At 52.2% G+C, this 14,008-nt stretch overlaps 1 protein-coding gene across 4 annotated transcripts; it reads left to right on the top strand.

Annotated features, from left to right (window-relative positions):
* Nucleotides 1-6: 6 nt before the first annotated feature.
* On the top strand, nucleotides 7-8,060 carry Ssh3 (slingshot protein phosphatase 3). Of its 4 annotated transcripts, none has more exons than XM_010635825.3 (14): nucleotides 7-154; nucleotides 830-867; nucleotides 1,437-1,665; nucleotides 2,826-2,944; nucleotides 3,024-3,095; nucleotides 3,312-3,377; nucleotides 3,487-3,675; nucleotides 3,775-3,868; nucleotides 4,093-4,221; nucleotides 4,318-4,364; nucleotides 5,056-5,202; nucleotides 5,423-5,623; nucleotides 5,722-5,995; nucleotides 7,128-8,060. In XM_010635825.3, the coding sequence occupies exons 1-14, from the start codon at nucleotides 89-91 to the stop codon at nucleotides 7,404-7,406; spliced, it is 1,950 nt and encodes a 649-aa protein (XP_010634127.1). In that variant the 5' UTR covers nucleotides 7-88; the 3' UTR covers nucleotides 7,407-8,060. The 4 variants fall into 4 exon arrangements, with proteins under 4 accessions (XP_010634127.1, XP_033612683.1, XP_010634126.1 ...); XM_033756792.1 differs by having other exon boundaries at nucleotides 827-867; XM_010635824.3 differs by lacking the exon at nucleotides 7-154 and adding an exon at nucleotides 261-354.
* Nucleotides 8,061-14,008: the final 5,948 nt, after the last annotated feature.

The following is a 14,008-nucleotide window of genomic DNA, read 5'->3' as shown; positions in this document are numbered from 1 at the left end:
CTTCCTGGTCTGGCGGGGCAAGTACTGTACGTGAGGCTGTGGGAGAGGGCTGCGCGCAGTGCCCGCCAGGCGCCCTCGCCCTGACTCCATGGCCCTGGTCACAGTGAGCCGCTCGCCCCCGGCCAGCGGCCACTCCACGCCTGTGGGGCCCGCGGTGAGTCCGGCTTAGTCTCACGCACGCAGTTAGCTGCCAGCTGGGCTTGGGGGAGCGCGTCTGCCCGGGGCAGCCTCCACTCACGCTTGGGTATGGGCGGCGCAGTGCCCGCCAGGCGCCCTCGCCCTGACTCCATGGCCCTGGTCACAGTGAGCCGCTCGCCCCCGGCCAGCGGCCACTCCACGCCTGTGGGGCCCGCGGTGAGTCCGGCTTAGTCTCACGCACGCAGTTAGCTGCCAGCTGGGCTTGGGGGAGCGCGTCTGCCCGGGGCAGCCTCCACTCACGCTTGGGTATGGGCGGAGGGGGACCTCAAGGCTCAAACTCGAGGGGGTCGGGCTCTTAGGAACTTGACTAAGGAGAGATCTAGAGCCTTGAGCGCCAGCCCCATCTGCGGAGGCCCAGATCCGCTTTCAGCCTTCCCACGGCCTCCCACGGCATCCTCAGCCCACCTGTCCCGCCACATCTGGACTTGGGCTGGGCTGGGGCTGGGATCCCCAGTGCCTCCTGGTAGAGAGGGGGCTGGGGGTAGAAAGGAATTGGCATCTGACACCTTTTCTGGCTCCCCCCCAGGGGGGCATTGCCCCCAGCCCCCCCACACACATGGAGCCCTGTGAGAAGGGGAAGGGAGGAGGTGAGTTCTCCCTCCTCACCCCCTGGCGGCTGTTTCCTCAGCAGGACCGGGCAGCCCAGCGCAGAAGCCAGCTCCAGCGCAGGTTAGCACATTTCTCTGGACTTAGACGCCTCCTTCCAGCCCTCAGGACTGGCCACTCTCATCCAGGTGTTGGGAACAGAGGGCTTCCTGAAGGGCCCAAACTCTCCAGTTCATAGGTGGGGCCTGGTTTGGGTGGGCTGGGCTGGTGGGCCCTGCTGGCACGTGGCAGAACCCATGGGGCTGCCCTGGCTTTCACCCTCCCCTGCTCCTTCACCCACTACCCAGGACATTGGCTCAGGCGTCTAGGTGGGCTGGTGAGAAATCTAGCCAAGCCAGCTAGAGGAAGAGGGGTTTGAGAGCCTGAGGCTGTGGCCATCACCAGGGGCTTGGTTATCCATCCCTCCCTCCAGCCCTATGAACTGTCTGGGGAAGGGGCCAATGATCCACACCAACAACACCCCATGGGATTCAGACACTCCTAAAGTTTGAGAACCCTGGGCTGTAACGATTCCCCATGAGGCCAGGGATTTAGCTCAGTGGTTCTGCCATCTGCCTCCCAAGCTCAAGGTCCTGAGTTCAATCCCTGGTACCAAAAACAAAACCAAAAACGATTCCCCGTGGCCCTGCCAGGCAGAGCTTTGCAGTGCTCCGTGGGGCTGTCCTGGGACTGCTGGATGGAGGGGACAGTGGTGACGCACCTGAAGCCAGCTCTGAGCCAGTGGAGGAACCCCCCAGTGAGGAGCAACCCGAGGGGGACCAGCCGGATGGTCAAGGGCCCCAGAGTGTCAAGAAGCAGGAGCAGAGGCAGCACCTGCGCCTCATGGTGGAACTGCTGAGGCCACAGGATGACATCCACTTGGTGAGGGTTACCCAGAGCCCACCAGGAGAGGGGGTGGGAGCTGTGTGTCTGGGGACCAATGGTGTGAGGCCACGGGGCACCCTGTGTAGTAGAGAGGTTACCCAAACTCCATGACCCTGCTGTTTCAGCTAGAGACATTTTAACAGGGGAGGTCGTGTCCACAGGCTCTGGGGAGCTGTGAAAGGCCAGAGAGGTTTGTCCTGTTTAGCCAAACAGGGCCAAGTTAATTCACGATGTGGGAGTCACACAGAGTCACTGTTCAGCCAGGGGAGATATTGCAAAGTGTCCAGAAGGCACCTGCCAGTGACCAGCGTGCTAAAGAGGCCAGGAAGCAGCCACGGAGAGGTGGCCTCTGGGGTGTCTGAGGGCCAGCTCCCAAAAGCCTGTGGAGACACCTGCTGTCAACAGCAAAATGTGACAAAGACGTACTCTTGCAAAGCTGAACTTTGCTGTGAAATTAGGTCCTTGATATTTCTTTGGTGATAACTTTTTAATATTTACTTATTTAGTGGTGCTGGGCAAGGATACCAGAGCTTCATATATGCTACACAAGCCCTCTACCCTTGAGCTACATCCTAGCCATGATAAGCATTTCTTGAATGAAAGGATGCTAACAGCAAGTAATAAGGTCTTTAAAAACCTCTTTCCTAGGCAAAACCAAAAATTGGGCCACTCGGTCAGTTCCAGCCCCCATTCTTCCATAATTTAAAGCTTTAATCTTTGACTTCTGGAAGGTTGAGGAAGGAGGGTCAAAAGCTCAAGCCCAGTCTGGGCAATTTAATAAGACACTGTCCCAAAATAAAAACAATTTTTTTTTATGCGGAACCAGAGATTGAACTCAGGACCTTGTGCTTGCAAGACAGGTGCGGTGCCATTGAGCTAAATCCCCAGCTCTAATAAAAACAAAATTTTAAAAATTGGGGATATAGCTCAGGGTAGAGGGACTGGGTTCAATTCTCTAGAAAATAATAATAATAATAATTAATAATAATAACAATAATTTGACTGTAAAATCCAAATGTTGGGAACCACTGGTCTTGTATGTGGGAAGTGGGGGTGGCAGTGGGGATGTGGGTCTGTTCTGCCCTGAGGTATATCCAGGTAGGGTGGAGAAGAAGCAAGGTCCTCACTGTGACTCTGGGCTCTTCCCATCTTCCCAGGCTGCCCAGCTGGAGGCGGCCCGACCCCCAAGGCTCCGCTACCTGCTGGTGGTTTCCACACGGGAATGTCTGAACCAGGAGGAGACAGTGCTTCTGGGGGTAGATTTTCCTGACAGCAGGTAGGAACAGGGAGAGGGTGGGAGAGGGGCAAGGAAGTGAGGTACAGGGAACAACAGCTCTCCCTCTATCCCCTTCCAGCTCTCTCAGCTGCACCCTGGGCCTGGTCTTGCCCCTCTGGAGTGACACCCAAGTGTACCTAGATGGAGATGGGTAAGATGTGGCAATGGGAAAGGAGGGGCTAGGCACTGCGGAACAGCAAAACTGGAGCTGAGGACTAGGGCTACTCTCAGGTCTATCTCAGATTCGCTGTGTGATCCTGGGCAAGTCACCTACCCTCTCTGGGCCTCAGCCTCCCCACATCTGAGAAAAGAGCAGATTCTCTGTCTGAGAGCTTAGTGTTGGTTCCTTGGCACCCATCTCCTACAGGGGCTTCAGTGTGACATCTGGAGGGCAGAGCCGAATCTTCAAGCCCATCTCTATCCAGACCATGTGGTAAGTGCTGCAGGGCCCAACCTCCAGCCAGCCTCCTTGAGAGATGGCTTCAGTGCCTGAGTGAGGGCAGCAGAGCGGACAGTGTGACCAGTCTCTCCTCCTGTCCCAGGGCCACTCTCCAGGTGCTGCACCAGGCATGTGAGGCAGCTCTAGGCGGTGGCCTTGTGCCTAGTGGCAGTGCCCTCACCTGGGCTGCCCACTACCAGGAGAGACTGAACTCTGACCAGAACTGCCTCAATGAGTGGATGGCCATGGCTGACCTGGAATCCCTGCGACCCCCAAGTGCAGAGCCTGGCCGGTCAGTGTGGAGGGAGAGGACTGCGGTGGAGGGAGGGAGAGGCAGGTGCTCTCCTGGCAGAGAGGAAAGGGGCTCTTGACTGAGGGCCTCTGCTCCCAGGCCCTCTGAGCAGGAGCAGATGGAGCAGGCTATCCGGGCTGAGCTGTGGGAGGTGCTGGATGCCAGTGACCTGGAGAGCATCACTTCCAAAGAGGTGGGCAGGGTGGGCAGAGGTCCAGGACCCGGGAACTCCCCAGCCAGGACCTTGGGCTTGCCCTCTCCCTGGAGCTCTTCCTGCCTCGCTTTCCTCCAGTCCTGAACCACTCCCTGGTAGCCAGGCTTCTGCCCAGAACTGGCCTCAACTCTGTCTAAATGGGACAGTGTACTGTGGTCAGAGGCCCCAGAGGGACAGGGACCAGAAACTTCTCCTCCCCTCAGATCCGCCAGGCCCTGGAGCTGCGCCTGGGATGCCCCCTCCAGCAGTACCGTGACTTCATTGACAATCAGATGTTGCTGCTCATGGCCCAGCAAGACCGGGCCTCCCGCATCTTCCCCCACCTCTACCTGGTGAGCTCTGCTGTTGGTATGGCCCAGAGCCCCGTGGCTGCTCGTGAGGCACCAGGAGGCAAGGGAGCCTAGCACTTCTCTCTCCCCACCCCACAGGGCTCTGAGTGGAATGCAGCCAACCTGGAGGAACTGCAGAGAAACAGGTAGAGTTCCAGGCCCCACATGAATGCCACCCTCTTTCCCCTTCCCTTGACCTCCCCCAAGGGGTTGCCTGCCAACTTCAGAACCGCCATCCACTCTCCTACCCCTTTGGGGCTTTTGCCCTTACATAGGCCTCATCAAGACAGAAGCTTGCTGCCCACTGGCAAGCCCCTGGGCCTCTATCCCAACACTCTACAGAAGCTGGGGCCTCGACCAGGCCTAGATGAAGGCAGAAGCCTTTGCTTCTATGACCACCTGGCCATGTCTCAGGAAAGGACATTCTCCTCCCAGTGGAGACCTGGCTGCCTGCTTTCGGGGATACCTGTCATCTCTCCATGGGTTTCTTGGAGACCTGCTATAGCCCTGTCACCTGTTGCTGCAGAGCCACACAAGCTCAGTTTAGCTAAATATCTGTTCTTTAGCAAAGTTGCCAGAATAACGGAAGGGTTAATGTTGTAGTTGACCTCACCTACCTGGGCTAGGTGGGGAAACCCAAGCCCAACAAGGTAAAATGATGTGCTCAAGGTCACCGTTATCTGACATCTGGTTCAGTTCTCCTCCCTAGGGAAAGTGCTGCTGCCACCTAACTCAGGACCAAGGACTGGATAGAAATGCCCACTGCCTGTGGGTCTGGTGCCCAGTGCACCTGGTGCCCCTGCCTATATCAGCCCAGCCTTGGCCCCTCTGGTACAGGGTCAGCCACATCTTGAACATGGCCCGGGAGATTGACAACTTCTTCCCTGACCGCTTCATCTACTACAATGTGCGCCTCTGGGATGAGGAGTCAGCGCAGTTGCTGCCCCACTGGAAGGAGACGCACCGCTTCATTGAGGCTGCGAGGTCAGGCTCCCACTGGCTCCCACTGCCCAGCCCGGGTCTCTGGCGCTGGGTCAAAGCTTCATGTGGGACCATGCCTTTGTCCTACCCAATCTGTACCGAGTCCCCCATCCCCTCCTCAGTCTTCAGTGTCCTCACTTCCTTCCCCTCTCTGACCCTCCACGTGCTGCTGGCTTCTCACCACGTGGGGAGGGTTGGGGCTGACTATATCTTGCCTTGACAGAGCCCAGGGGACCCGGGTGCTAGTTCACTGTAAGATGGGTGTCAGCCGCTCTGCTGCCACAGTGCTGGCCTATGCCATGAAGCAGTATGGCTGGAGCCTGGAGCAGGCTCTGCTCCATGTGGAGGAGCTCCGGCCCATTGTCCGCCCCAACCCTGGCTTCCTGCGCCAGCTGCAGACCTACCAGGGCATCCTGACTGCCAGGTACGGTGGGAGCAATAGGAGCGGGGTGGGGTGTTGATGTGTATGATGGGTGTAGTTGCTCCATCCCTTCAAGCTGACTCCAGTCCACCTCCTCACAGCCGGCAGAGCCACATCTGGGAGCAGAAAGTGGGTGGGAGCTCTCCAGAGGAGCCCTTAACCCTTGAAGTCTCTACACCATTCCCACCACTACCGCCAGAACCAGGGGGGAGCAGGGTGGTGAAAGTTCTGGGCTTGGAGGAGAGCCAGGCAGCCCCAAAAGAAGAGCCTGGGCTGCGGCCCCGAATCAACCTCCGAGGGATCATGCGATCCATCAGTCTCCTGGAGCCCACCTCCGAGCTGGACAACACTTCAGAGGCTGGTGACCTGCCAGAGGTGAGACTGAGCTGAGGGAGCTCCATGTGCAGTGGCAGGGGCACGGGGAGGAGAAGAATAGGGATGATCAGCACTGGTGCTTGACTTCAGTCCTCAAGCAGAAGCTACCTGGGTCCAAGGAGGCCATCCATCAGGGTCTCCTGGAGCTCAGGACCCCTGGGGCTGGTCCTTGCCTCCTCCCTACTGTTACCCTAATACCTTTGGGCACCAGACAACCCCAGCTTGCCCTGTGAGCACCCTGAGGATGGGAATCACGTTCTGGGCATCTCCCACTCACCCCTCAGAGTGGCCAAGGAGACCAGTGAGGGCAGGCAAGGTCACTAGACCCAATATCTGAGGAGCTGCAATCAGCAGGGGCAAGGCAGGGCCACCCTGGGTCACAGGCTGCTTCCAACTTGACAGAGGGACTCACTTTCTATGGGGCTGAGCTCCCTACCATGGAAACATTTCCTACCCTAGGTGGGTGGGTAAGATGATCACTGAAGACCTCCCAAGTCTGGAGAGCCACACAGCAAAGGACGGGGCATAAGGGTCTTAGCACACATACTGCTCAAGTACTAAGTTGAGTGAGTACTCCGGGCTCAGTGTGCAAGGTACAGGCTAAGACAGGAAGCTCGCCTTTGTCTGAGGAAGCCCGCCTTTGTCTGAGGAAGCCAGGCCCTACACGTAACTGGAGTCTGAATGGCTGTGTTGGAAGGAAAGTCTGTCAAGTGGGGAACATTTGGAGAAGGTTTCCTGGAGGAGGTGCTAGGTGTGGACCCATACGAAGCATGGCATGTTGATGACCACTGGGCTGGGTGGTACCGTGGGCACTTGTTCTCACTGGAACCCAGACACACATGTCCACACGGCCCGGTTCAGGGATTGGCACAGGGTAAAAGGAGAAGAAGCGGGCCGATGAGGGCTGGTGGCGGGTAGAGGAGGTCTGAGGAGGGCTTCTAAGGTCCAGAAAGAAGCTGCAGGCTGGTGAGGTCGGGGAGCAGGACAGTACAGCTGGGTGCTGTCTTCCCTCCTTAGGAAATGTGGTCTGAAAACAGTTCAGTCTTTCTATATTCATTCAACTAACACTCTGCCCCCACCCTTTTCCTGGCTCTGACTTCCCCATGGCTTTTATTTCTTACGTCCTACCCAGGTTTTCTCTTCCCACGAGTCTTCAGATGAGGAGCCTCCACAGCCCTTCCCTCATCTCCCAAGGGCCAAGGGAATTCCAAGGGTCCACAAGGGGACTTGGCCTGCTCTGAAGTCCCACCAGTCTGTGGCTGCCCTCCAGACCTCTGCCCTGGTGGCCAACCGGACTCAGGCCTTCCAGGAACAGGGGCAGGAGGAGGCTGGCATGCCCTCCACAGCCAGGCTCCGGAAGATGGTGAGGCAGGCCAGTGTGGATGATGGTGGAGAGGGGGGCGGGGCCTGAGCCCGCCACATACCCAAGTCCCCCAAGGCACTAAAGCCAGTGATCCAGGGCTCCTGGAGCAAGCGCCCCCGCACACCTGTGGGCCTGTACACACTCCACTCCGCTCCTCCCCAGCAGTCCCCAAACCCCTGTCTCCCCCCACTACAGCCTTAAGTCTCAGACTCACGTTCTTTGAAGGGCTCAAGACTCTCTCTGTACTGGGGATGTGGGTAGAGCTACTGAAGATGCCTTTGGGGGTGGGAGAAACCTACTTTCAACTTGCCCTGTAACACTCACTTGAAGCCACAGAATCAAAAATGGAGCTTTTTAGGGCAGTTTTCCTGGCATATACCCCACCCCTTCAACGCCAGCCCATTCACACCCCTGTCCCTCCCACTTTCCCCCCCCCGTTTCACTCCTAGAGACAGCCAGGCCAGGGATCGTGGCCCCAGAGGCACACAGGACCCTCAGTCCCCAGCCATGGAGGCTCCGAGAGCACTGGCAGGTCACCTCCCTCACCTCTTGCCTGGCCTGAGTCTCTGTGCTGCCCCCAGTCCTCCCACGGCTCACACTAGGTCACAGGGCACCAGGCCAAAATCTTCTTGTCTTTCATGGCCCCTGGCCAGGCAGTTTATCATGTTCTTATAGTATCTGGCTTTATACTGAGAAATAAAAACCAATTTTCATAGTAAGTTATTTTCCATTTGATCATGAAGCCATCTGTTTTTCAATCAGATCCTTCTCTGTTTCCAGCAGGTGCTTGGCCTCTCCCACTCCTTCCAGTGGTCTGTCTCCCAGGTATCCGTGAAGGACCTGCCTGGGGGAGGGCCATGTTCAGGGGTGGGGTGGGAAGAAGAATGGAGAGGAGAGGAGGGAGCAGTATTTCCCTCATTTCTAGGGCAGGGCCTGGGTAAGAGCTGGCTGTGGGAACAAGTCTACCTGGGGCAGAAAGCACTGGGCTGTGTTGGCACAGCTGAAGGGAGTGACCCATGAGGAAATGGAAGCTGCCGCCTCTACCTATCAGGACAAGACCAAGCCTGTTCCAAGCGCTAAAGCTCCCTTTGGACATATGACACTAGTTCTCAAGGGTGTTTTGGTACCAAGCATCACTTCCTCCTGCTACACTGCAAGGCAGCCTGATTTTCCAATCCAGCTAGCTCATCACTGCCAAGGGAAAAACCATTAGCAACCTTCCCTTCTCACCTCGGGATTTCTTCTGCGTATTATGGTGTTCAAGAAGAATCAGTGCTTCCATCTTTGTCACTTCTATCTCTTCTTCCCAACGATACGTTATGGTGACTTGGGGGGAAGGGAGCAGTATTTGACTCCTTCCCTGAAAGTAGGCCTGAGGTAGGAGCTGGTTCACTGCCTGAGGCAACATGCCCAGTTTACCCCAGCGCTGCTTTAATCCCACAGTGCTGAGACCTGAGTCTCTTTCTTTCTATAAAACAAAGGGATTAGAACTGGAAAGCCCTAAGTACCCCCCCCCATTTTTTAACATGACATATCATTTACCCATTGCTAGAATTCAGGCTATATGGCACCTGCCTCGCAAACGCAAGGACCGAAGTTCAATCCTGGGTACCAAAAGAAAACCATTCAGGCTATATGCGCTGTCCAGAAGAGGACTCATCTGTCTGAGTGGCTTGCCTAGGGTCTTAGGTATGGTACAGGGAAGTGAGTTCCCATTTCCTGATCCACCCTGCTAAGCAGCCAATCAGAAGTCCCACCAGAGTGCCCTTTCTGTACTTCTTGCCTGGGGCTGAAGGTAGACTGGGTCATAGTGCCAGGAAGCCAGGAAGGCAGGCTCTGCCTCCTGTGGCCTTGGCAGCTGGGAAGGGAGGGTCCAATCCTGAACTCAGAGCTACCCCCTCCTCTATTAGAATCTTAGCATGAGGACTCCCAAGAATTCAGCAGGAGAGGAAACAAGCAATGGAGGGGAAACTATTTGTATCAAAAATATAGACAAATAAGATCCATATGTAGTAAAAAGCTCACACAAATTGCTAAGGAAGCAAAAATTAAGGATATAAAACACAAGTCTTCCCACCCTGGCTTCTGGTCCCTCACTCCCATCTTCATAGGTAACAACTATTGTTACAAGCTTCTGAAGTCCTCCAAAACCCCTCCATTTTAAAAAAGGGGGCTGGGAATTTAGCTCAGTGGCACCTTGCCTGCCTCGCAAGCACAAAGTCCTGAATTCAACCCCGAGTAGCAAAAAACAAACAAAAAAATATTTCATGCTTATGCTTATATAATGAAGTATACTAATGTGTATATTCTTTTTTTTTTTTTTTTTTTTGGTACTGGGGATCAAACTCAGGACCTTGTGCTCACCAGGCAGGCACGGCACCACTGGGCTAAATCCCTGGCCCCATGTGTGTATTCTTTTAAAATATAAATAACAGCATGTTAACATACTATGCTTTGAAATTTTTTTTCATGAGTTACATATCAGTATATAAAGATTTATCTCATTTTTTTTTTTCTGTACTAGGAATCAAACTCAGGGCCTTAAGCTTGCCAAGCAGGCACAATGCCACTGAGATAAATCCCCAGCCCTATCTCATTTTTTTTATACCTTTTTCTTTTCTTTTTTGCTACTGGGATCAAACTCAGGTCTTTGCACTTATGAGGCAGGGGCAGTGCCACTGAGCTAGATCCCTGGCCTCCATTTTTAAAATAACCACACATATTCCATTTTATGGAATCCATCATTTTAGTGGTCACTTACTGAAGGACATTTGTTTACATTGTGTTTTTGTTTTTTTAGACAGGGTCTCACTATGTGGTTCAGGCTGACCTTGAACTCACTATGTAACCCAGGCTAGCCTTGAATTTATGATAATCCTCCTGCCTCAGCCTCTCAAGTGTTGGGATTACAGGCCTGCACCACCACTCCCACATACATTGTTTTTAATCCCACTCCAAATAATGTTTCATTAAGAACTCTGGTATGTACCTTTTATGCACACGTGGTCACTACGTTTCTAGGATGGATTTCTAGGATTAGTAAAGCAAAGGCTATGTGCCTTTTTATTTTGTGAAGCAGAATTTCCTTGAAGGAAATTGTACCAATTTATAGTGAATGGGAATGCCTGTCCATGTCCTTAGTTCAGCCTGCACATCTAGGGCATTGTCTTGCAGCATTCGCAGAGGAAGAAAGGGCAGACTTCACAATTACCACCATTTTATTTTTTATTTAAAATTTTAGTATGCAAATGTACTTGACTTCTTGGACATGGTGGCACACATTTGTAAAGTCCAGGGTTTGGCAAAGAGGCTGAGGCAGAAGGACTGCTTCGACTTCAACGCTTGCCTGAACTACATAGTGAGACCCTGTCTCAAACACACACACACACACACACACACACTCACACACACACACACACACAAGTTCATAATCAAATTTTTACATCACACTACAACAGGCCCTTTGGAGAAAGAACATGTATTTCTCTGCCAAACAGCCATTATTTCATTATTTAAATTTGTTCCAAGTCTTCTAACAGGTATCACCACCACCCCAACATTGTTCCACTGCCCACTAGCTGTCATCTTCAAACATTAACCTATCATGGCATTCATAAAAAGGTGAATCCCCACAATATTCCTTGGACATGTCAGGCACCATTTAATTTCAATAATAACTTCTTAGATGGATATGGTGGTACACCCCTGTAATTCCAGCACTCGGAGAGGGTGAGACAGGAGGATCATAAATTTGAACCCAGCCTGGGCAACTGAGCAAGACCCTGTCTCAAAATTTAAAAAAAAAATGTTTTTAACTGAGTATGGTGATGCACACCTGTGATCTTGGCACCAGGGAGGCTAAGGCAGGCACATTACCAGGATTTCAAGGCCAGCCTGAGCTACACAGTTCAATGCTAACCTCAACAATATCATGAGAGCCTGTCTCAATAAAATAAAAATATTTAAAAGGGTAAGGAATGTAAAAAGATAACTTCTTGTTCATAATTTCAGCTTGAGAGGGTAAGCTTTGCTCATGTTGTCTACTCTGCAGGCTCAGGGTCCAACCACTGATTTTTTGCTTTTTTTTTTTTCATTTTAAACAATAAGTTTATTTAAACAACAACACACTTAAAGAGCGATCCAGGATTCTTTTTCTTTTAAAGGGTAATTTACTCCAACATAAAGACAGATTGCCCTACATGTGACACTTATGTACAAAGAAGTTATACAATTATCCTTAGTTTTACAATGATAAATGAAAAACATTAAAATTCTTCAGTCAAACAAGCTATACAAGGATTTTTATGTTGTTTTCTTTTCTGATAAAACAATGAGAGAAGCCGGGCATGGTGGCGCACACCTGTAATCCCAGCACTCAGTAGGCTAAAGCAGGAGGATCGCTATGAGTTCAAGTCCAGCCTGGGCTACACAGTGAGTTCCAGGTCAGTCTTAACTACATAGTGAGACCCTGTCTAAAAACAAAACAACGAGAGAAAATAATTTACTGGAATATAAAGAGCTGATGAGCATACCACTAATGAAAAGAGGGGATTATTTTCACAGAACTAGTATCTCCCCATCCCATTTCCATTTGATGTCAACCAAAACATATTGTTGGGTCAGGGATTTAGCTCAGTGGTGCTGCCACCGCTTTGAGCTCGATCCTTGTACCAAAAAAAAAAAAAAAAAAAAAATTTTGCACTTTATAAAAAAAAAAAAAAAAAAAAAAAAAATGTTGGCCATTTAGTAAAGAAAATAAATGCAATATGCTTGTGCACATATACTTGATACTTTATGTAAAATAAAGGAACGGGGAAAGGATAAATGAAAGAATAGAGAAAATATAGTCAGGATGTAGTGGAACCAAATTGCAGGTTTTTGTGGGGTTTTTTTGGTACCGGGGACTGAACTTGAGTCGTTGCACTTGCAAGGCAGGTGGTGGAACCACTGAGCTAAATCCCTGGCCCTGCAGTTTTCTAATTGAGAATGCATTCTTGGTCTGTAGGAACAGAGCTTTGAAGTAGAGCTGTTGCAGGTTCCCTTTCTAGTAGGCACCTCCTGTCTGCTGCTGGAATACATCAACTGTATCTTGGTCCTCCGTTTCCAACTGTGCAGGTGTTTCATTGATTGTCCATCAAATCGGAATCTGATCTGTCTTGCTGACAAACCCTGTCATTCACAATAGGCTTTCATTAGTGTACTAAGTGGTGTATGCCTCTTAATATTAAACTGCACCACAGAACCATCCTGCCCCCTCCCCCCACCTTCAAATTAATCTGATCGTTGGTCTCAGTCTTTTTTTGTACCGGGAAAATCGAACACGGGCCCTTGTGCTTATGAGGCAGGCGGCAGAACCACAGAGCCAAATTCCCTGCCCTGTTCTGTCTTGACTCCTTCCTTAGGATTTTCCTCGGCATAGGGAGCACTTGAGTTTTCTCAGGCCCACACCAAAGAAGCACACAAGCAGCACCAGGAGTGGCAGAAGCTTGTTTTGTTTTTTTGAGACAGGTTCTCCCTATGTAGTTCTGACTGGCTCTAGACCTATGTAGACCAGGTTGGCCTTGAATTCGACCAGTTTTCCAAAAATGAGAAAAACGAGTCAGAGATGTAAATTAGTGAAACTTTGGGGGGGGTGCCAGGACTCAAACTCAGGGCCTTGGGCTTGCCAAGCAGACACTGCACCCCTGAGCTACATCTCCAGCCCTAAACTACTGAATCTTTAACAGTTTGAACCCAAGACCTCCATATTCTTAATTGAGGAGCCTAACTCGGGTGGACAAGGTGGTTTCTGGACAGTCAGAACTGATTTCACAGTCCTGTCCAAAAAGGTCTCTGCGTCTTTCAGAACTCCCCCAGGGAAGGCCAGGATGACTGACCCCTTTCCCCGGGGGTCCAACCACACCTGACAGGACCTCTTGCCTGACATGGGAAAGTTTGTCCAGCCCCAACTTGAACATGTGCTGCAAGGAGGAGTGTGCAATGAGGAGCTTGCATCCCTCGGATACTCCGGCCCTCCTGGGCCAGCTCCTACCTTCAAAAGGTTCTGTCAGGGCCGGGGATTTAGCTCAGTGGTTCCGCAGACTGCCTTGCAAGCTCAAGGACCCGAGTTTGATCCCCAGTCCAAAAAAAAAACAGGGTCTGTCTGCCAGGTGCCCGCATCCTTGTAGGAGAGGAACAGAGGCTGTCTCTCTGCCTCAAAACAGGATAATCCCTCGTTAGGGTTAGGCCGGTTTTGTTTGTACCGTGGATCGAACTCAGGATCTTGCACTTGCCAGGCAGGCGGCAGCAGGACTGAGCTAAATTCCAGGCCCACGCCGTTTTTATGGAGCAAAATCAAATGCGCTGTGGAGACTGCGCCTCTGACCCTTTCCCCTGCACCCTAGACTCCTTAGATCCAAGGCTGCCCAGAAAAACTACCTTTCAGGCCTTCATGGCAGGGCAGCACCCAGGATCTGGAGAAGTAGTTTCGTCGAAATCCACCGCGACGCTCGGGCGCCATCTTGCGTTCCTTCTTTGAGTCCCCGGGTGACGAACCAGAAACCACATTTCCCAGCATGCCTAGCGTGTTCGCGCAGGCGCAAAGAGCTTCCTCCCGTTTCCATGGGAACCTCTCCCCTAAAGTCGCGGCCAAGCGACTCCGCGGAAACATC

Source organism: Fukomys damarensis, unplaced genomic scaffold, assembly GCF_012274545.1.
Source record: "Fukomys damarensis isolate Sample0158 unplaced genomic scaffold, DMR_v1.0_HiC HiC_scaffold_27, whole genome shotgun sequence".
Classification (NCBI taxonomy): Eukaryota; Metazoa; Chordata; class Mammalia; order Rodentia; family Bathyergidae; genus Fukomys; species Fukomys damarensis.
The sequence above is the reverse complement of the archived record's forward strand: the minus strand, read 5'-3'. Positions and strand labels throughout refer to the sequence as shown.

What these genes read in the sequence shown, in the direction of transcription:
- Ssh3 (XM_033756792.1), top strand. Translation starts at nt 89, where the DNA reads ATGGCCCTGGTCACAGTGAGCCGCTCGCCCCCGGCCAGCGGCCACTCC. An exon ending in CACAGGATGACATCCACTTG is followed by an intron (nt 1,666 to 2,825) that starts GTGAGGGTTACC and finishes CCATCTTCCCAG; the next exon opens with GCTGCCCAGCTGGAGGCGGC. An exon ending in AGGCTGGTGACCTGCCAGAG is followed by an intron (nt 5,996 to 7,127) that starts GTGAGACTGAGC and finishes CGTCCTACCCAG; the next exon opens with GTTTTCTCTTCCCACGAGTC.